At 43.6% G+C, this 23111-nt stretch overlaps 2 protein-coding genes across 2 annotated transcripts in view; both read right to left on the bottom strand.

Annotated features, from left to right (window-relative positions):
• Nucleotides 1–544: 544 nt before the first annotated feature.
• ambra1b (autophagy/beclin-1 regulator 1b) lies at nucleotides 545–21470 on the bottom strand. Its single transcript, XM_061077116.1, has 19 exons — nucleotides 21211–21470; nucleotides 15896–16108; nucleotides 14422–14480; nucleotides 13250–13433; nucleotides 10304–10476; nucleotides 9961–10027; nucleotides 8338–9860; nucleotides 8085–8171; nucleotides 6764–6949; nucleotides 6022–6102; nucleotides 5630–5730; nucleotides 5433–5543; nucleotides 4537–4725; nucleotides 4265–4419; nucleotides 3909–4048; nucleotides 3074–3178; nucleotides 2107–2294; nucleotides 1662–1784; nucleotides 545–1284 (listed from the first exon to the last, which is right to left on the bottom strand). Exons 2-19 carry the CDS (start codon nucleotides 16025–16027, stop codon nucleotides 725–727), a joined length of 4164 nt encoding a protein of 1387 aa, XP_060933099.1. The 5' UTR covers nucleotides 16028–16108; nucleotides 21211–21470; the 3' UTR covers nucleotides 545–724.
• Nucleotides 21471–22769: 1299 nt separating this feature from the next.
• The window catches only part of nox5 (NADPH oxidase, EF-hand calcium binding domain 5), a 14319-nt gene continuing 13977 nt past the window's right edge, over nucleotides 22770–23111 (bottom strand). The window contains exon 15 of the mRNA XM_061077067.1: nucleotides 22770–22901. Within this exon, the coding sequence (XP_060933050.1) occupies nucleotides 22770–22901 (132 nt within the window). The remainder of the gene's footprint in view (nucleotides 22902–23111) is intronic.

Genomic DNA, 23111 nt, shown 5'->3' with positions numbered 1-23111 from the left:
GTAGGAAGTGAAGAATTGTCCTCATCATCACTTCCAGTGACAGCCAATCAGGAGCCAGCACATGAAGTGATGTGGTTTTGAGTTCCAGAAACAAAGAGTTCAATTTAAAAAGTTTTAAAAGATGTGAAAAGTACTGACACTGACACACACACACACAAACACACCATAGTGCATTCAAGTTGGGTGGGTGGTATTAAGGTGGAGGTGGTGGGGGGGGGGGGGCCTTCTCCTCCTCAGCCTTTTGAAAAATCAACTCATGTGAAAGATGAACTGCAGCTTCAGGTCTCAGAGATGATTGATGGACATGTGACCAGAGCCCCGCCTCCACGTGACCAGAGCCCCTCCTCCATGTGACCAGAGCCCCGCCTACATGTGACCAGAGCCCCGCCTCCATGTGACCAGAGCCCCCCCCCCTCCAACACGTCAGGAACACACACGGTACAAAACAGGCTTCAAGACAAAGTAGTGCTGAGTTCACTGTTAACACTTCAATCACACATTGTTTATACTACTATGCAGCACCCCCCCCCCCCAACACGCAGAACCTTAAACACACGAGCACAGAGGAGGAGCCTCAGTCCAGTTCTCTAAGTGCACGCCGACGCCGTGGCGGGTTCCGGGTGAGGGTCGTGGGGGGGGGGTGACCCCGTGCAGAGTCCAAGCAGCAGCACCGTGTCTCTGTGAGATAAGGCTTTGAGGAGCGCCCTCTTGGCCAATAGGAGAACTACCTGCTGTACGGGTCACCGGGGTAACTGCTGGGGCCACACCCCCCCCCGCCGGTGGGCATGGGGCTGTGAGAGGAGGAGGAGGAGGAGGAGGAGGAGGAGGAGGAGGAGGGACCCGGCAGCGAGTCGTCCACTCGCCCTCCGTCAAACACCTCGTCCATGTCTCCAGCCAGAGAGAGGCCGGGGGGCTGGGGGGGGCCCGACAGCCCCCCCGACAGCCCCTGGGCGGGGCCCGACAGCCCCTGGGAGCCCCAGGGGGGAGCCAGTTGTTCAGATGGGGCGGAGTCTTGGGGAGGAAGGTGAGACGGGTTCTGTGTGAGGAGGGCGGGGCCTGAGGGGGAGGGGGGGGCCGGGGGCTCGGCCGGGGGTCTGGAGGCGCCGGCGCCGGTCTGGGAGCCGCGGTGGATGCGATGGCTGACGATGATGTTGTTCCCGAAGCCGCCCATGGACGCCATGGTGGTGCTCTGCTCCCGCTGCACCACGGCCGTCATCCCGCCCTCGGCGATCAGCCGGCGGATCCGAGCCAGAGCGTCTTCACCGGAACCGAACTCTGAGGAATCTGCAACGACCAGAGCGAGACACATCAGGACCGGACTCACACAACTCACACAACTCACACAACAAACACACAAACATCTGTGACGGCTCCTCTGAGGTCAGAGTCTGCATCAGTTTACAAACAATCAAACTGAAAACAACTTGTGTATGATCATCTGGAGACGGACTGAGGGACAGGACGGACGAGCTGTCCTCAGGAGAAGCACCTGGACTGCAGACCTGCTCAGGTGGAACCAGAGGAACGGGATCCTGGTTCCACCTGAGCAGATACTCGTCTTCACTCACTTCCTCTACAATCATGAATATCATGAAATGAAATCAGGACGTTGACCGATGATTCTAACTGGTTTTCAGGTCGTGAGTCAGAGTGGGACGCACCAGCAGCTGTGGACGTGTTGGCCTCGGAGGACGCTTCGGTCTGAACGCCGTCTGCAGCGCCGGCGCTCGGAGACGCCTCCGGCTGGGACGCCCGACTCGTGGAGGGCGTCTCTGCTGAGACACCTGAAGACACGAGGGGGAGACCAGGACAAATGATCTTAAAACCAGAGTCAGTCACATGTTCTGATGTCAACGTGATTTAATAATATGAAGATTTAGCAGATTCATTTCGTCAGAGTCATCAACTGAATGTAAAATAAAATAAGTAATAAGTTAAATAAGACACCATGCAGCTCAGGTTCCCACAGATCATGTTACAACTGTTCAAGTGTTTCAAAGGAAGAATCCTGGTTTGTTCTTTTCATACAGTGACCGCAGGAAGGAAGATTAATACAGAAACAACATTAACTATGACCGGGTGTGAGTGTGATGAAGAGTTCAGTACTCGCTGGCGGCCGGGACACGCTGGGCTCTGATAGGTCCCTCTCCGTTTGGGTCTCGGCGTTCTGCAGCTGGACGATGGGCGTCTGGGTTCCTTGTGATGTCACTGACGGCGTGGGATGTCGCGGCTGAAGACCAATGGCGTTCATCAACCCCATGTCTCTGTCCAACCTCCAGCCAGAGCGATTCGGCCTGAAGACACACAGACAACCAATCAGAGATCACCTCCTGCCGTAGCTTCATAACACTAAACATGTAACTACACAACAGAGGCCAACACAACCAGGTCAACAAGTGCTGATCACTTCTCATCCCTGTTGAGACGCGTGATGAATCAGAAGGAGGAGTCTGCACTGAGAGGAACCAATCAGGAAGAGAATGTGGGCGTGAGGGTTTAGTCTCTGATTTAGAGTGAGACAGGCGTAACCATAGTAACTAGCCACAGATTCTTCAGAATATATTTTACACAACGTGTCGGTAGTGAAGTGATGATGGTTCCCAATGAAACCACAACGCCATTCTTCACGAGGATTCATTATAGAAGCTGCGTTAGGGAGTTTGATCAGATAACACTTCCAGGCCCCGCCCTCAATTTCTGCTGAAGATCTGTGAAGCCCCTCCCCTCCCCTCAGTGCATGATAGTAACCATAGAAAGATTCCTCCGAATTGCATCACGACCTGTAGATGGAGCCAGAGGGACAGATGTTTCCAAATTGACCTGCCTGGTGTACAAGTGTATTTTTTAAAGTTTGGCACTGCACCTTTAACCTCAGCAGGAACCAGAGCTGCAGTCGTTATCAAAGTGAGTTCACTTGATCCATCGTGAAATCTTACACAACTATGAACTAGCAATACAACCACGGCCTTTTTAGTTTCTCCAGTTCAGTGGTCGGGTTTCAGCAAGGTGGGATTTTCAAAATAAAACTTTATATTTTGACAAAACAACTGAAACGTGTTCATCCTGTTCTCACCCTGGTCGGTCAGAACCTCGGGTTCTGCTGGTTCCACTGTTGTTGACAGAGAACAAAGGTTCACTGCTGGACTCTCCAGGGCCCTCAGCATCGCTGCGGTAGAACCTGAACACACACACACACACACACACACACACACACACACACACACACACACACACACACACACACACACACACACACACACACACACACACACACACACACACACACACACACACACACACACACACACACACACACACACACACACACACACACACACACACACACACACACACGTTAATTCACTTCCACTCAGGAAGTCTAAACAGCAGAGGAGGGGTTTCTTCGTGGAATCACTCGGACCATGACCTCATTAAACTCACTTATTGAGCTCACAATTAATGTTCTTCCTGTTCAGACTGAGCATTAAGATAATCACATCAGGTGACTTCTCTCTGTGGAGGAGGACGCTCCGAGGGAACGCCAACAAGCAAGACCATGATTTAACAAAGTTAAGGTTTACAATTCATTCTGTCTCAAAGGTTTCTGCAGGTTCGGTGTTCGACCTTCAGACGTGATGAACGAGATTTAAAACCTACGACAGGTAGGCAGGAACAACAGACTCATAGAAGTAAGACAATAACTCTGGAGACAAAAGTATCCAAGTATTTTAAGATTGTTGTTGTTACTTTGGTCCATGTCCCATCTGCTAACATGTTGGAGGGGGGGTTTATGACCTATGTCGTCCAACTATATCGGTGAGTGGATTATCAGTGTGAAGGGAAACTGCTTCAGCAGCATGAAGGATTAATGGTTTCTGGATTCCATCCTGACGCTGGTGGACACTCACAGTGGGCGACAGATCACCAGGTCTCCCTTGTTGGTTCCATAAGCCAGACCCATCCCAGGGTCCGGCAGCCAGCGGGCCGAGTTGATGCTCACGTGGCGCCGCTGGTCTGGAGCCATGGGATAAACCACGTTGAAGACCATCTGAAACACAGCGGCAGGTTCAGCACACGAGAGTTCAACAGTTACTGTGAAAAGTGAAAAGCTCATGAAACTGAAGCTTCATTCCTACTGCTATGTTTGAATTATGTTATCGCCAAAATATTACAGCTGGAAACAGGCAGGTTCAAAAATAAACACAATAATGTGTGTGTGTGTGTGTGTGTCCTTGTGTGTGTGTGTGTTTGTGTGCCATCTCACCCTGATTGAAGTCTCTCCTCCGTGTGGCTGTTGCAGGCGGAAGACTTGCGCCACCATGTGGTCGGTGGTAGGATGCAGCAGGATCCTGCGAGAGGCCAGACCCACCATCACATAGCAGCCCATCGGAGACAGACTGACAGAGATGGCATTAGGACCTGGGGGGGGGGGGGGGGTGTTAAGAAGTAATCTTTTGAGTAAAAGATCATATTAGACATTTGGAACTGTATGTGAACACTCCCAGGACGAGAGCTGCACTCCAGAGGGACACTTACCAAACCTCTTGGTGTAGAGCATCTCCCCCAGGTTGTGAGGAGCCAGCGAGTAGATGGCCAGGATGCCCTCGTCCGGGAACCCCCGCTGGCTGCTGGGGATGAAGACCGCCAGCAGCTGGCCGTCCGCCGAGATGTCACAACTCGCATCGTTGTAGATCTTACAGTTTGGCACCAGAACGTTCACGGAGGCTGGTCCAGAGAAAGTGAGACACAAACGCACGTCTTCAGTATTTCACTCTTCAGCTCTCGGAGCCGAGTCATCACCACCAGATGGCAGCGTTGGTGTGTGAGCAGTATGCACATGTCTTCATATACAGTCACTCATGGTCTGTGTATTAGAGCTGCACCAGTCTTTACTGCTAATCTGCCTGTCACAGTCCCATAACTCTCCACAATAACATTATGAAAGAGCTTGGTCCATAAAGGTGAAAGGAATATATCAATCTACATTTAGCTATAACAACAAAATAAATGGAAACCAAAGTAAAATTCAGGTAACTTTCTGGAGGGATATCCACACTGTGTAAACTCGAGTACACAGAAGTGCGGTGAACTCGGCTGTCGTCCTCCACACTTCTTCACCTTCTCAAAGCAGATCAATCGTTCCCGGCTGAACACTGGAGAGGGAAAGATCTCACAAAGCTCTGGAACAAGAGGCCAATATTCAAATACTACGAGTCCTATCTGTGAGGTAAAGGTACCGTGAGAATCACAAGACTTTGCCCAAGTTCAATTATAAGTAGGCAGAATAGTAATATATGGCCGATGCATTGCATGCATAGGGACACATAATCAAATAAAGCCTTCCTCATTAACAACCCTCACATCATGGACCGACTGGTCAACCCCCCCGAACCCAGCTCAGTGACATCGGACTCAGCCGAGCGTCCTCGTACCGTTGCTGATCTCCGGCAGGTCGAACTTGGTGAAGTCCCACCACTGCAGGCGGTAGGTGGTGTTTGCGATGTTGCTGGCGACCGCAGACTGTCCGTCACCAATCGATGCTCCTGAGGAAACACCAGGGTCAGCTCAACTTCAGATTTGCACCTGTCCTCCGTTTGTCTGGCAGCTGTTGTGTTGTGTTGTTGTTTACCTGCGAGCACTCTGTTGACGGAGGAGTGCGTGGCCAGACCCGGCTGCCCTCTCTCGTGGAAGATCCCAGCGTAGGGCAGGTACTCCGGGAGGAGGAAACGCCTACAGCAGAACCAGGACAACAGAACTGATATGAATCCAAACCTGAGCTGGAGTCAATAAGTGAACCCTTGCTTCCCATTCACTCCACGTGTGCTTCGCTTCAAGTCAGATCCTCCAGAGAAGATCCAGAGAACTGAGGAGCTCAGTCTCAAGCAGCTTAAAACGTGTTCATCACGACTAAATATAAATTCAGTTCTTTCTTCATCTTTAAACTCAGGATTGGGAGACTAGTAAAAACCAGAGACCAGGTTCTGCAGAAGAAGAGGTTAGAGTTCAGATGAGTGGACTCACCTAGGAACGAAGCGACCAAGCGAAGGTGCAGACATCCGGGCGTTACGTGGCGTCCTGTGTCTCGCCCGGTCTCCGTTATCACTGGAAAAAAGAAAATGGTAAGACAGACCAACAAAAGGAACAACATTAACAAACTACATGTTACAGGCTCAGAAAACACTTTTCAAACACAGGAAACAGAATAAAGGAACAGAATACTGGTTCTGCTGAAAATAAAAACACAATTAAAGTTTACATTAAATATTCACCACAATATTCAACAGAAAACACGTCAGACACAGAAACTGAGCTGGTCTCTAACAGCAGCTCGTTCCAACGTCCAGGAAACAGAGGACAACTGTCTGGACTGTCGCTGTCACTTTATGACTTGACACAAAATTCATCCAAAAGCATTTGTTCTCGTTATACTCTGAAGGAAAATAAACAGGAGCCAATCACTGAATATTCATATTGACCATTCAAATCTGATTGGCTCTTGTGCAGTGCTGCACTGATAAATGGCCTCTGCTCCGTCTCATGAGGATGAAGCTGTGTTTTAACATGAGCTTATTCTGACTGCATAATGTTTCAATCATTGTTTCTGTAAAACCAAACCACTACAGTATGACACTGAGCTGATGGGATGATAGAACATCACTTTGCTGAAGTTGTGCTGTGAAAACACTTTTTCCTTCTTTTTCCTCAGACTCGAGTCATTAATAAGAGATGAAACAACAGAGAAAAGATCCACAGTGAAACCTACTCCAGCTCCTCAAAGTCCATGTCACTGTTGTCCATGGAGCTGGAAGGGTTGCTGGCAGGGCTTTCTGAAGAGGACGACATGGCCCGCAGGCGGTTCTGCTGGTAACGAAGCGAGCGCTGGCGAATACTGTCTCGTCTGGAGAGATACTGGATCATCCTCTGGGCGTAGTAAGCAGCTGGAGAAAGTCTGGTCAGAACAGACGATAGACTTCAGGCCCATTCTTTCAACAGCAAACATGAAGAGTAGCAGTGACCGGCTCGAAAAGTGTTGTCAGTAGTCTGACACCAGGTGACTTAGAAACTGTTTCCTGACGTCAGTGTGACACTGGTTTCAAATCTCCTGGTTGTCATGAAAAGAAAAATCTTAATCTGATGTGTAGCATCCTCTCTACACCTGAGCTTCTGTCCCTGCACAGGAAGTGCCTCTTTATCCACTGAGACGTGTGAGCAGCTCGCTTCATTTGAGAGGAAACTTTAAGCTCACCTAAATGAAGCGTGAGTGTACCTGGCTAGATCGAGCTAAACGACTGTTAGCGTACCTGGCTGGATCGAGCTTAATGAATGTGAGTGTACCTGGCTAGATCGTGCTAAACGACTGTTAGCGTACCTGGCTGGATCGAGCTTAATGAGTGTGAGCGTACCTAGCTAGATCGAGCTAAATGAGTGTGAGCGTACCTAGCTAGATCGAGCTAAATGAGTGTGAGCGTACCTGGCTGGGTCGAGCTTCATGAGTGTGAGCGCACCTGGCTGGGCTGAGCTAAATGAGTGTAAGCGTACCTGGCTGGATCGAGCTTAATGAGTGTGAGCGTACCTGGCTGGTTCAAGCTTAATGAGTGTGAGCGTACCTGGCTAGATCGAGCTAAACGAGTGTTAGTGTACCTGGCTGGATCGAGCTTAATGAGTGTGAGCGTACCTGGCTGGATCGAGCTAAATGAGTGTGAGCGTACCTGGCTGGATCGAGCTTAATGAGTGTGAGCGTACCTAGCTAGATCGAGCTAAATGAGTGTGAGCGTACCTGGCTGGATCGAGCTTAATGAGTGTGAGCGTACCTGGCTGGTTCGAGCTTAATGAGTGTGAGCGTACCTGGCTGGGTTGAGCTAAATGAATGTGAGCGTACCTGGCTGGATCGAGCTAAATGAGTGTGAGCGTACCTGGCTGGATCGAGCTTAACGAGTGTTAGCGTACCTGGCTGGGTCGAGCTAAATGAGTGTGAGCGTACCTGGCTGGGTCGAGCTAAACGAGTGTTAGCGTATCTGGCTGGGCTGAGCTAAATGAGTGTGAGCGTACCTGGCTGGATCAAGCTACATGAAGTGTGAGCGTACCTGGCTGGATCGGGGTAAATAGGGTGGTCTCTTGATCCTGACATGTCATAGCGAGACAACGATAACAGAGATGATTCCAAAAGTCGCCTGTATGAAAGAAAAAATATAAAATGTCCTGAATACTTAATTTACCACTTGAGGTAAAGGGAGCTGATGATTGATAAAACCATGACCAATGCAATGATGTAAATTTCTACATAAACAGATATTGAATTTTGAATCCACTAACTAAGTGATGAGGTGCAGACTGTACCTCCTCAGGGAGTCCTCATCTGGGGGGTCAACAGGCATTTCTTGGCTTAAGGCCTCCGGTGGCTCTGCCGATCGGCCAGCAGCAGCCTGCCGGTAAACCCTCTCCCACTGAGCTGTGTCCTGGTTGTACACTAGTCCCACCGTCTGCTCTCCGGTCTGGCTGGAAGATGGGGCTATCGGGAAGGCCACTGTCCCTGCACCCCCACCTCCAGGGGGAGGCGGATGCTCGTTGGGCTCCGGAGGCGCCCTCCTCTCTTGGGTTTGGGCTTCTAGTGTCCTCCTGCTCTCCTCAGGATGCCATGGGGCTGAAGAGGCAGGGAAGGAGGAGGTGGAAGAGGAGGGCTCCAGAGACGAGGCAGAGGTGGAGGAGGCCTGGTTGGTGCGCTCCCAGCGCTGAGAGTCATGGTTGAAGGTCAGTAGGTTGTGGCAGGCCCGGCAGCGGTTCAGGTGGCCGCGGGAGGCCGCGGGAGTAACGTTGTCCAGGCTGTGGGAGGCAGGGGGTGGGGGAAGAGGAGGCTGGTAGTGGATGATGGTAGGGGTGGAGGAGGATGAAGATGAGGAAGGCCCTGCTCTGTCCGGGTCCATGTTATTATTCAGCAGCTCTTGGCTCTGCTCCTGGCTTCCATCTGTCATGCTGCCCCCTAGTGGAGACTCCAGGTCCTGCATACGGTCAAACTCCATGAAGTAGCGGCTCAAGTTGCACTGCAGCACGTTACGGAAAGAGGCTGTGTTGCTGCGAGAGCCGTCCCAGAAAGGGTGGTGACCGCTGCTTGTACCTGCAGCATCTCGGGCCCCTGGCTCTCCCTGCTGGGGGAAGCCCCGCCCCTCAGTGGCAGACGTGTATACAGGGGAGTGAGAGGAACCGTCCTGCTGACGGAGCACTGACAGAAGGCTGATGGAGGACGAAGAGGTTCTTGGAGGCAGCATACCTGGACCAACCGCTCCCTCCCTCATGCTGAGGAGGTTGCGTGTCCAGTCGGGTCCGGGTCTGGAGCTGGAGTGCGGCTCCACGCTGCTCGGTGCAGTGGGATTCAGAGACGTGCCGGCGCTGTAGTAGACTGAGGTAAAGGCCGAGGGTCGTTCGGTGGGCTGCCTGGGCTCCGTGCGAGCCGAAGAGAAAGTGGAAGCAGGGGGAGGCTGGGGGGCGTCGGACGATAGCCGGGGATCAGAGGGTGTCATGGCGGACCCGTTGGCAGGTAGGGAAGGGTTCCGATTGACCGAGCAGCGACTGCACAGACACACCATGCCCAGGTGCTGCGTGCAGCCAGGGAAAGGTGGGCCGCGCTCGGGGCTGGGGAACTGGGGCAGAGGCAAGGTGGGAGACTCTCCAGCACTGCTCCCGTTGTCACTGAGAGGGCGCGGCTGCTCGCCTCCCACCTGAGCCCCCGGGGAGCGAGACGACAGGATGTGGAGGAAGTTGTGGAGAATCGGCGTGCGGCGAACCGGTTGGGTCGGCAGGAAGGAGCGCTGACGGAAGTGAGGCATCTCAACACTGTCCATGGGAACCTCCGAGTCCTCCTCATTCTGAAAGAGAAATAAAACACATATGAACAAATCAATCAATATGACATGAAGTATATGAAAAATGTAAAAATTATAAAAAGGCACATTCCAGACTTCTTACCTGCTGATTGGACGGATTCACAGTCGCTGTCAGCAGGTTGTGACCCAGGGGGTCAAACCTCACCAGCCTGAAATCACACAGAAAGAAACACACAAAGATGTGATCATGGTTTCACTGTGACATCACTTATCACCAGAACCAGTCACTGAACATGAGCAGGTTCTCTTCAGAGCTTTGAAGAGAAAACCTTGAAAACCACATGGAACCAGCTGGAGGACCAACTCGTACATTTTTCACTCGGAGAAACATTTTTATTCCGTCCGTTGAGTTGTGTTCTTAATTTAGACTGAAGGAAGGAAGCCCCGCCCATCAGCACAGTGAGCAGTCAGGCAGCTCAACCCACCGGACTCGCTCGGTCTCGCTGCCCGTCTTGACCACGGCGAAGGGCTCTGGCCGGCTCCAGTCCCAGAAGTGGAGCTCGTTGTTGGTGGCGATCAGGAGGAGCTGAGCGGTCGGGTGGAAGGCCAGAGAGGCGATGGCAACATTACTCTCTGTGAACCAACTCTCACTGCCGCCCTGCAGAGAGAACACATGCTCCCATCAGTGACCTGAGCAGGAACCACAACAACTCATACACATCCACTGCTCACAACTCAGACCTGCATTCTACACACTCTAGTTCTACACTTACATAAAAGTGAAGATAAATCTAACAGATAAAGACCTGAACGACATTAAGTGATGAATGTATATAAAGATGATCAGTGACTGTATATAAAGAGAATCAGTGACTGTATATAAAGAGGATCAGTGACTGTATATAAAGATGATCAGTGACTGTATATAAAGATGATCAGTGACTGTATATAAAGAGGAGGTGACTGTATATAAAGATGATCAGTGACTGTATATAAAGATAATCAGTGACTATATAAAGATGATCAGTGACTGTATATAAAGAGGATCAGTGACTGTATATAAAGATGATCAGTGACTGTATATAAAGATAATCAGTGACTGTATATAAAGATGATCAGTAACTGTATATAAAGATGATCAGTAACTGTATATAAAGATGATCAGTGACTGTATATAAAGATGATCAGTGACTGTATATAAAGAGAATCAGTGACTGTATATAAAGATGATCAGTGACTGTATATAAAGAAGATCAGTGACTGTATATAAAGAGAATCAGTGACTGTATATAAAGATGATCAGTGACTATATATAAAGATGATCAGTGACTGTATATAAAGAGAATCAGTGACTGTATATAAAGATGATCAGTGACTGTATATAAAGAGAACCAGTGACTGTATATAAAGAGAATCAGTGACTGTATATAAAGATCAGTGACTGTATATAAAGATGATCAGTGACTGTATATAAAGATGATCAGTGACTGTATATAAAGATGATCAGTGACTGTATATAAAGATCAGTGACTGTATATAAAGATGATCAGTGACTGTATATAAAGATGATCAGTGACTGTATATAAAGATGATCAGTGACTGTATATAAAGAGGATCAGTGACTGTATATAAAGATGATCAGTGACTGTATATAAAGAGAATCAGTGACTGTATATAAAGATGATCAGTGACTGTATATAAAGATGATCAGTAACTGTATATAAAGATGATCAGTGACTGTATATAAAGATGATCAGTGACTGTATATAAAGATGATCAGTGACTGTATATAAAGAGAATCAGTGACTGTATATAAAGATGATCAGTGACTGTATATAAAGATGATCAGTGACTGTATATAAAGATGATCAGTGACTGTATATAAAGATGATCAGTGACTGTATATAAACAGAATCAGTGACTGTATATAAAGATGATCACTGACTGTATATAAAGATGATCAGTGACTGTATATAAAGATGATCAGTGACTGTATATAAAGAGAATCAGTGAATGTATATAAAGATGATCAGTGACTGTATATAAAGAGAATCAGTGACTGTATATAAAGATCAGTGACTGTATATAAAGATGATCAGTGACTGTATATAAAGATGATCAGTGACTGTATATAAAGATGATCAGTGACTGTATATAAAGAGGATCAGTGACTGTATATAAAGATGATCAGTGACTGTATATAAAGAGAATCAGTGACTGTATATAAAGATGATCAGTAACTGTATATAAAGATGATCAGTAACTGTATATAAAGATGATCAGTGACTGTATATAAAGATGATCAGTGACTGTATATAAAGAGAATCAGTGACTGTATATAAAGATGATCAGTGACTGTATATAAAGATGATCAGTGACTGTATATAAAGATGATCAGTGACTGTATATAAAGATGATCAGTGACTGTATATAAAGAGAATCAGTGACTGTATATAAAGATGATCAGTGACTGTATATAAAGATGATCAGTGACTGTATATAAAGATCAGTGACTGTATATAAAGAAGATCAGTGACTGTATATAAAGAGAATCAGTGACTGTATATAAAGATGATCAGTGACTATATATAAAGATGATCAGTGACTGTATATAAAGAGAATCAGTGACTGTATATAAAGATGATCAGTGACTGTATATAAAGAGAATCAGTGACTGTATATAAAGAGAATCAGTGACTGTATATAAAGATCAGTGACTGTATATAAAGATGATCAGTGACTGTATATAAAGATGATCAGTGACTGTATATAAAGATGATCAGTGACTGTATATAAAGATGATCAGTGACTGTATATAAAGATCAGTGACTGTATATAAAGATGATCAGTGACTGTATATAAAGATGATCAGTGACTGTATATAAAGATGATCAGTGACTGTATATAAAGAGGATCAGTGACTGTATATAAAGATGATCAGTGACTGTATATAAAGAGAATCAGTGACTGTATATAAATATGATCAGTGACTGTATATAAAGATGATCAGTAACTGTATATAAAGATGATCAGTGACTGTATATAAAGATGATCAGTGACTGTATATAAAGATGATCAGTGACTGTATATAAAGAGAATCAGTGACTGTATATAAAGATGATCAGTGACTGTATATAAAGATGATCAGTGACTGTATATAAAGATGATCAGTGACTGTATATAAAGATGATCAGTGACTGTATATAAACAGAATCAGTGACTGTATATAAAGATGATCAGTGACTGTATATAAAGATGATCAGTGACTGTATATAAAGATGATCAGTGACTGTATATAAAGAGAATCAGTGAATGTATATAAAGATGATCAGTGACTGTATATAAAGATGATCAGTGAATGTATATAAAGATGATCAGTGACTGTATATAAAGAGGATCAGTGACTGTATATAAAGAGGCTCGTTACTCACATGCAGGTCCCAGATGCGGACTTCGCCATCAAGGCACCCGGAGGCCACCAGGCCAGGTATTGTGGGGTGAAAGGTCACACACCAGGGGGTTCTACGATGGCCCACTAAGGAATGTAGGCACTTTCCAGTCTTCACCTCAGTTATGTAAATGTTGTGGTTGACATGTGTGGAGGCCATGAGGGTCCTTTAAGAAGCACAGGGTTCACAGGGGTCATGTAAGAATCACCGTAAGTAGTGTTGTCACGATACCAAAATTATGACTTCGATACTATACCTGCCAAAATGTCACGATACTCGATACTTTCGATACGATACCACAAATACAATACGATACTGGTATATTTATCTATGATAGTAATAAATAAAACATCTGTAAGGTTCCCTTTTTTACCAGCTTGTTCCTGCCCAGCTTTTTGAACACTTAACAAATGGTATTCATATTAGTATTAGCCTACAGAAAGATATTAATGAAAACTACATGGTGACATCATAGCATTGAGCTCCACCTGTCATGTCTCCGCCCGGTCGCGCCACAGTTTGAGAGAGAATCACTTTCAACAAGCCGAGGACGGTCGGCTCGGCCATGTCTCCCTGAGATTACTCGCTGTGAGTGACTGCTGCCTGTTGCATGTGTGAGAGCTGGGTAGCCCCGCCCCACGCAGTCAATGCATGCAGGCAGCGAGACAGGGAGCGGAGCAGAGAGTGCGCTCTGACTGCTGCTATTTTAATAAAGTACCGGTACTCAAAATATGCTAAACCGTATCGTTTTTAACGTAAGGGTACCGCGGTACCTTTCTAGTACCGGTACACCGTGCAACACTACCGAGAAGTAACTGAGCAGCCGGCAGGAAAACAGAGACAAAAATTCACACCTATAAATATTTGCTTTCTGCTTTTCCAGCTACATGGAGCAAAAAATGTCTGAACAGAAAAAATTCTGTGATTTGCATTTATTTAGGAGCCGGTTGACAATTTTAGTTGGACAATATTTCAGTGAAGAGTTTCCTGTGGTAGCGGTGGTGGTCTCTGACCAGGAGCAGGGGCTCGAACAAGGCACCTGAGCCGCAGCTGCTGGTTGAGTTCAGAGAGTTGGTTTCTAATAGACTGGTAAACATAAAGACTTTCACGTGTTACGATGCACAGATACTGAGGTGTTGTGAGGATTGTCTCACCTGTCGGGGCTGAAGGCCAGCAGGAACGTAGAGCGAGGGCTGTCCGGCAGCTCCACCTTCTGTTGGAGACACAACACAGCGATTCTCAGCTTTAACTTCTTGAAGAGATAAACCGCTTCACAGGATTATTAATAATAAAGAAGTTTGACAATTATCCCTTAAAATGAAGCACTATAATATCACAGGTGACAACCTTCAACTTGACGGGTTAGACTAACTCAGAACTGCGCAAGAAACTCTTCTTCACACCTTGTTGGTTTCAGCCCTTCACGTTGAGTCTGAACCTGAACATCAGGTGTGAACGGTTCCTCAGACAGGGTCCAGACCAACTGTCCAAAATGTAGTCCGACCAAAACAGGTGGTCTGGGTTTGGATCCAACTGAACCATGTGTTAGTTTACGGAAATGTCTGAAAGGTTTTCTCATATATTACTTATTATAAACAAGTGGCTCCAACTAAATGCCAGTAAGACCAAAGTGGTCTTGTTTGGTCCGTCCTCTTCATCACCCGGGTGCTTCACCTCCATGTCCAGGCAATAACTCTTTGATAAAAAGCTTTGATCCAGCCTTAGAATTTGATAAACATTAACACTGTTGTGAAGGCTGCCTTTTTTATCTCAGAAATAAAGCCAAACTCGAATCACTCTTTCTTGATTTGCAGATCGCCCCCCCCCCCCGCCTCTCGATTGGACGACTGCCTTGTCCTCCTCCCTGGCCCCTGGTGACTGGCTGCTGCTGCTGGACTCTCACTGGAACCAGGGAGACGGACAGGATCTCACCTGCTCTTGCTACCGAACAGTTAGAGGATTGAGTTCTTCTAACTGATTTTCAAGCTTTACATGGCCTGGTGCCCCGGCACATTTCTGAGCTTCTCTGCCTCCGTCCATCCGCAGATGTCCCAGGTCATCAGACTAGCTGCTCCTGGGCCTCGGTGGGGGCGGAGCTAGGCTATGGGCGCTCCAGCGATCGCCACAGTTTAGGGTTGAGACTTAAGACGAGACTGAAGACCCAGCTGTTCTCTCTGGACTTTGACTAAGACTTGTCTTATTATTTATTTACTTTTTTTTTTAGCCTGTTTATTTCACTTGTCTGCCAAAGGGTTGGATTTGTGAAAGCATCTTAAACTTATCAGGTGGCTTTTACTATTCTATGATTTGTTTTTATCTCTTTATTCTATTATTTTATTTATTTTATTTTGTTGGTCGACTATGGTAGTTTATAAATAAACTTGATTATTATATTACTTTATTATTCTCATAACTGATTTTCTGTCTGTCGAATACAATCCAACAGTTTACTGTTACGACGCCTGTAATGTTGTGTGTTTCACTGGCTAAAATGAGCTAGATTCTTTACATCCCCCAAAGCATCAATATTAAAGTTTTTCTATGTTGTTTCTTTTTAAGTATTTTATTCATCTCATATGGAAATCATTTTTTTATTGTAGTAACACTTTAATTCCCAGTTCTCTGTACCTGACTCTGCCATTTCATCCAGCGGACTTTCTCCTCCACCAGCAGCTGCAGGAGCCGCTGCGAGCCGAAGGTCTGGGCGCCGCGCTCCCGGTTGGACAAGATCCGGACCGAGTTCTTCTGAAGGGACGCCATGCTGCTACCGGGGGGGGCGGGGCCTGGCTGATAGGCGGCTCACTCCCACTACTGCGAGTCCGTCGCCATGCAGAGTTTAGGCTGAGAGAGCAAAGCAGTTGTTCAGAGTACAGGACAGGAAGTTGACTCAATGTCACAACCATGAGCCACATCCAGTAATAAAGTCAACACATAAAAAACATGAGAAACTGTCCAAAGAAATGATATAAATCTGACATCCATGTTCAGAGAGGAAAAGAGCTGAGGGAGAGCTCGGTTTCTACCTCAATCACACTTCAAATAATTTAGTTTATCTGCGTCAATTCATTTCTCAGTTATTTTCCCCAAGAGTCTCAACTCAGTGGCGTCTGTTTGAGAATCACTTCAACAAGAAGTTCATTATGAATGACGACCATACACCACTGGTCATGTGACTGGATATCAGTCGGTAGTTAGAGATTTCAGTATCTCATAAATGAGAATTAACTGTTTGTTCGTACAGTTCGTTTTATTGAGCCGCTTTGTTTTTATATCATGTCCTTTAAATGACTCTAGGTGGCGCTGTGTTTGATTGTGTGTAAAAAAGACAACTTGTTCATCATCTCTCCAACAAGAGACAGAGTTTCACTACGAAAGTAAACACATTAATAAACGCGGTTTGTCTTCACGTCTTAATATGATTATTGCTTATGAAATTATTCAGGTTCAGGTAATCAGGACAGAGTCTTATTCAGGTTATTGTCTTCTGATTATCGACGTCCATGTAAACGTGTTGAGCCTCTCCAAAATAAGTCAGCTACATAGATCCATCCCTTCAAAATAAAATGTTCACATCAGCCCTGAACACGTGTTTATACCTGAGAGAGACTGACTGAGCCATTCAAAGACAAAACTATATAAGTTCACGTGTTTATATCAACATATAGTTTTATCTGTTAGATTCAAGTCGAGAGACTCTGAACAATATGAGTTCACATGTTTCTGTTTTAAGTGTTAGATTCACATGTTTCTATGGAGATGAACAGTTTTATGTGTTAGATTCACATGTTTCTATGAGATGAACAGTTGTATGTGTTAGATTCACATGTTTCTATGAGATGAACAGTTTTATGTGTTAGATTCACATGTTTCTATAGAGATGAACAGTTTTATGTGTTAGATTCACATGTTTCTATAGAGATGAACAGTTGTATGTGTTAGATTCACATGTTTCTATGGAGATGAACAGTTTTATGTGTTAGATTCACATGTTTCTATAGAGATGAACAGTTGTATGTGTTAGATTCACATGTTTCTATAGAGATGAACAGTTTTATGTGTTAGATTCACATGTTTCTATGGAGATGAACAGTTTTATGTGTTAGATTCACATGTTTCTATGGAGATGAACAGTTTTATGTGTTAGATTCACATGTTTCTATAGAGATGAACAGTTGTATGTGTTAGATTCACATGTTTCTATGAGATGAACAGTTTTATGTGTTAGATTCACATGTTTCTATGAGATGAACAGTTTTGTGTTAGATTCACATGTTTCTATGGAGATGAACAGTTTTATGTGTTAGATTCACATGTTTCTATGGAGATGAACAGTTTTATGTGTTAGATTCACATGTTTCTATAGAGATGAACAGTTTTATGTGTTAGATTCACATGTTTCTATGGAGATGAACAGTTTTATGTGTTAGATTCACATGTTTCTATGGAGATGAACAGTTTTATGTGTTAGATTCACATGTTTCTATGGAGATGAACAGTTTTATGTGTTAGATTCACATGTTTATATGGAGATGAACAGTTTTATGTGTTAGATTCACATGTTTCTATGAGATGAACAGTTGTATGTGTTAGATTCACATGTTTCTATGGAGATGAACAGTTGTATGTGTTAGATTCACATGTTTCTATGAGATGAACAGTTTTATGTGTTAGATTCACATGTTTCTATGGAGATGAACAGTTGTATGTGTTAGATTCACATGTTTCTATGAGATGAACAGTTTTATGTGTTAGATTCACATGTTTCTATAGAGATGAACAGTTTTATGTGATAGATTCACATGTTTCTATAGAGATGAACAGTTTTATGTGTTAGATTCACATGTTTCTATGGAGATGAACAGTTGTATGTGTTAGATTCACATGTTTCTATGAGATGAACAGTTTTATGTGTTAGATTAACATGTTTCTATGAGATGAACAGTTTTATGTGTTAGATTCACATGTTTCTATAGAGATGAACAGTTTTATGTGTTAGATTCACATGTTTATATAGAGATGAACAGTTGTATGTGTTAGATTCACATGTTTCTATGAGATGAACAGTTGTATGTGTTAGATTCACATGTTTCTATAGAGATGAACAGTTTTATGTGTTAGATTCACATGTTTCTATAGAGATGAACAGTTTTATGTGTTAGATTCACATGTTTCTATGAGATGAACAGTTGTATGTGTTAGATTCACATGTTTCTATGAGATGAACAGTTGTATGTGTTAGATTCACATGTTTCTATAGAGATGAACAGTTTTATGTGTTAGATTCACATGTTTATATGAGATGAACAGTTGTATGTGTTAGATTCACATGTTTCTATGAGATGAACAGTTTTATGTGTTAGATTCACATGTTTCTATGAGATGAACAGTTGTATGTGTTAGATTCACATGTTTCTATGAGATGAACAGTTTTATGTGTTAGATTCACATGTTTCTATGGAGATGAACAGTTTTATGTGTTAGATTCACATGTTTATATAGAGATGAACAGTTGTATGTGTTAGATTCACATGTTTCTATGAGATGAACAGTTTTATGTGTTAGATTCACATGTTTCTATAGAGATGAACAGTTGTATGTGTTAGATTCACATGTTTCTATGGAGATGAACAGTTGTATGTGTTAGATTCACATGTTTCTATGAGATGAACAGTTTTATGTGTTAGATTCACATGTTTCTATGAGATGAACAGTTTTATGTGTTAGATTCACATGTTTCTATGAGATGAACAGTTGTATGTGTTAGATTCACATGTTTCTATAGAGATGAACAGTTTTATGTGTTAGATTCACATGTTTCTATGGAGATGAACAGTTTTATGTGTTAGATTCACATGTTTCTATGGAGATGAACAGTTTTATGTGTTAGATTCACATGTTTCTATGGAGATGAACAGTTTTATGTGTTAGATTCACATGTTTATATGGAGATGAACAGTTTTATGTGTTAGATTCACATGTTTCTATGAGATGAACAGTTGTATGTGTTAGATTCACATGTTTCTATGGAGATGAACAGTTGTATGTGTTAGATTCACATGTTTCTATGAGATGAACAGTTTTATGTGTTAGATTCACATGTTTCTATGGAGATGAACAGTTGTATGTGTTAGATTCACATGTTTCTATGAGATGAACAGTTTTATGTGTTAGATTCACATGTTTCTATAGAGATGAACAGTTTTATGTGATAGATTCTCATGTTTCTATAGAGATGAACAGTTTTATGTGTTAGATTCACATGTTTCTATGGAGATGAACAGTTGTATGTGTTAGATTCACATGTTTCTATGAGATGAACAGTTTTATGTGTTAGATTAACATGTTTCTATGAGATGAACAGTTTTATGTGTTAGATTCACATGTTTCTATAGAGATGAACAGTTTTATGTGTTAGATTCACATGTTTATATAGAGATGAACAGTTGTATGTGTTAGATTCACATGTTTCTATGAGATGAACAGTTGTATGTGTTAGATTCACATGTTTCTATAGAGATGAACAGTTTTATGTGTTAGATTCACATGTTTCTATAGAGATGAACAGTTTTATGTGTTAGATTCACATGTTTCTATGAGATGAACAGTTGTATGTGTTAGATTCACATGTTTCTATGAGATGAACAGTTGTATGTGTTAGATTCACATGTTTCTATAGAGATGAACAGTTTTATGTGTTAGATTCACATGTTTATATGAGATGAACAGTTGTATGTGTTAGATTCACATGTTTCTATGAGATGAACAGTTTTATGTGTTAGATTCACATGTTTCTATGAGATGAACAGTTGTATGTGTTAGATTCACATGTTTCTATGAGATGAACAGTTTTATGTGTTAGATTCACATGTTTCTATGGAGATGAACAGTTTTATGTGTTAGATTCACATGTTTATATAGAGATGAACAGTTGTATGTGTTAGATTCACATGTTTCTATGAGATGAACAGTTTTATGTGTTAGATTCACATGTTTCTATAGAGATGAACAGTTGTATGTGTTAGATTCACATGTTTCTATGGAGATGAACAGTTGTATGTGTTAGATTCACATGTTTCTATGAGATGAACAGTTGTATGTGTTAGATTCACATGTTTATATAGAGATGAACAGTTTTATGTGTTAGATTCACATGTTTCTATGGAGATGAACAGTTTTATGTGTTAGATTCACATGTTTCTATAGAGATGAACAGTTTTATGTGTTAGATTCACATGTTTCTATGGAGATGAACAGTTTTATGTGTTAGATTCACATGTTTCTAAAGAGATGAACAGTTGTATGTGTTAGATTCACATGTTTCTATGAGATGAACAGTTTTATGTGTTAGATTCACATGTTTCTATGAGATGAACAGTTTTATGTGTTAGATTCACATGTTTCTATGAGATGAACAGTTGTATGTGTTAGATTCACATGTTTCTATGAGATGAACAGTTTTATGTGTTAGATTCACATGTTTCTATGAGATGAACAGTTTTATGTGTTAGATTCACATGTTTCTATGAGATGAACAGTTTTATGTGTTAGATTCACATGTTTATATGAGATGAACAGTTGTATGTGTTAGATTCACATGTTTCTATGAGATGAACAGTTGTATGTGTTAGATTCACATGTTTCTATGAGATGAACAGTTTTATGTGTTAGATTCACATGTTTCTATGAGATGAACAGTTGTATGTGATTGATTCAGTGTGAACAGAAGCGTAACGAGCTGTTTACAGTTTGGTGAGGAGATGCTAGCTGTTAGCCGTGGAGCTACATCACCTCTGTGCGGATGCAGCCGGCGGACCGAGGACTTTACAAACTCCAGCTCCGGATGTTCATCCGGTTTGAACGAGTCTGATATTAATGTGCACATCATCATTACAACATGTACAGTAGAAGCACACTGGTGTCAGGGGGGGGGGGGTGCGGCCTACCTTCCTTTATCCTGTCGCTCCCCGGCTGGGCCATCACAGGCGAGCTAACAGGCTAACAGCAGCTAGGCTAGCTGATCAGCTAGCTCGGCCAAATACGGAAAATGTGTCCGCTGCAAATAGCGAAGTGACCGCTGCTAACATCCGGGTCTGCCGCTGAATCTGAGGAGACACTTCCGCGGACCATCCAGCGACCAGCATCCAGAGAGCAGCCGAACAGGAAGCGCTGCTCCGGCTCGGATCTTTCATTAGCTGCCCGACGACAACTGCTATTGCGCAAGTAGCCAGCGGCTAGCTAGCCACAGGCCGATCAGCAGATCACCGATCCACCGACCGGAGCTCATCGAACCGCTCGGAGGAGACGGGAGAACAGACGTCACCTCGTGACGTCCCGACGAACAACACAATTAAGATCATATTTTAAAACACTTTATTCATTGTTTTAGTTTTTTTTTTTTAAACTGGGAAATAATATAGATTTCACCAGTAAGAGGAAACTCGTGCATCGATTAGAAACCCTGTCAATAATTGATGTTGATACCCAGATATTTAAATGAAATGTTTTTATTAACGAGGAAAACAAAGATACTACAAAGAAGATCTTTGACTCGGGTCATACCACAGGTTTGTATGATCAAATCAAACTAATCACCATAATAATTATAATGATAAACATATCCTAACAACGCTGAAAAGTAATTTACACGAAACAAACAATAGAACATGAGCAGAGAAAATAAACGATACATTAGAAAGAAAAACATCGGTGAACTAGAACATCACTCAGAAGAGTTCACGCCTCCAGTCCCTTCAAATCAGAAATATACGTCTGTTCATCATGAATAAATCTCTGAGAAATCAGTGAAAATAAGAAAACATGTCACAATATTCAAGAAAGAGATAAAAAATAAATCTACTGACCCATAATACACATCTCAGCAAATCAAACAAACACAGATGGAACACAGCCTCCGTTGGGGAGTGAGACTTGTCAGTGGAAAACATTTAGAAACCAAATAACAAACACATGACTTGTTAAAGCTTTAATAAAAAGAGGGATTTGAAAGAAGCTGGAGACTGAGGGTCACCGGTGAGACCTGCAGGGACCAGCAGCATCCGTCCACTGGTCCTAGTGGGAGAGAGGCGGAGCTGTGAGGAGCAGCTTCTGGATCTGCTCTATAAGGTGAGAAGATAGAAAAACATGTTCACATTGTTTTAAATCAGCAAATAAACGACTAAACAACGTTCTTCACTCAAAACTCCGGTTTGAGTGAAACATCACAAGATGAAGAACAGAGCAGCTGAAGAAACTGTGGAGAACATTCACTAGATAGTGTGTGTGTGAGTATATATATATATATGTATATACATGTTTATATATATATATGTATATACATGTATATACATATATATATATTCATTATCTGCTGTCGTTAACTGAACGTGCTGCTGAGGAGTCGACTACACAGATTCATGATATAAACCGGAGTGTGTATATCTGTCCAACACACACAATCCTACACACAGTGTCCCACACAGACACACACACACAGACACACACCTCAGAAGTTCTCCTTGTAGAAGTTGAATCCGAAGTGTTCACACTGAGCCTTGATGAGTTTGGCGAGCGCCGGCGAGCCGCAGTAGAACACGTGGACTTTCCCCTTGTTCTCCTCGGACACTTTCTGAAACACCTGACACACAACGTGTTCCTCAGCAGGTCACTACACAACTCTCATCGTTTATCAGGTGAAAAGGAAACATTAAAGTCGTCATGTGTGATGATTAGCAGATGATAATAATAATGATCAGGGCCGACGCCTCCTGCTGCTCTACAGGCTCCGCCCCTCGCCTGGATGTTCCCACATGATCCTGTTGTTGTGACCAAGTTGGACCCGACAACC

This window comes from Limanda limanda, chromosome 8 (assembly GCF_963576545.1).
Source record: "Limanda limanda chromosome 8, fLimLim1.1, whole genome shotgun sequence".
Classification (NCBI taxonomy): Eukaryota; Metazoa; Chordata; class Actinopteri; order Pleuronectiformes; family Pleuronectidae; genus Limanda; species Limanda limanda.
Note: the sequence above shows the minus strand (reverse complement) of the source record. Positions and strands in the feature narration are given on the sequence as shown.

Coding starts and splice junctions, on each gene's coding strand:
- ambra1b (XM_061077116.1), bottom strand. CDS start 16,027: ATGGCGTCCCTTCAGAAGAACTCGGTCCGGATCTTGTCCAACCGGGAG. Junction 8,172..8,337: donor GATGAGGACTCCCTGAGGAG/GTACAGTCTGCA, acceptor TCTTTCATACAG/GCGACTTTTGGAATCATCTC. Junction 4,726..5,432: donor CCTGCCGGAGATCAGCAACG/GTACGAGGACGC, acceptor TCTCTGGACCAG/CCTCCGTGAACGTTCTGGTG.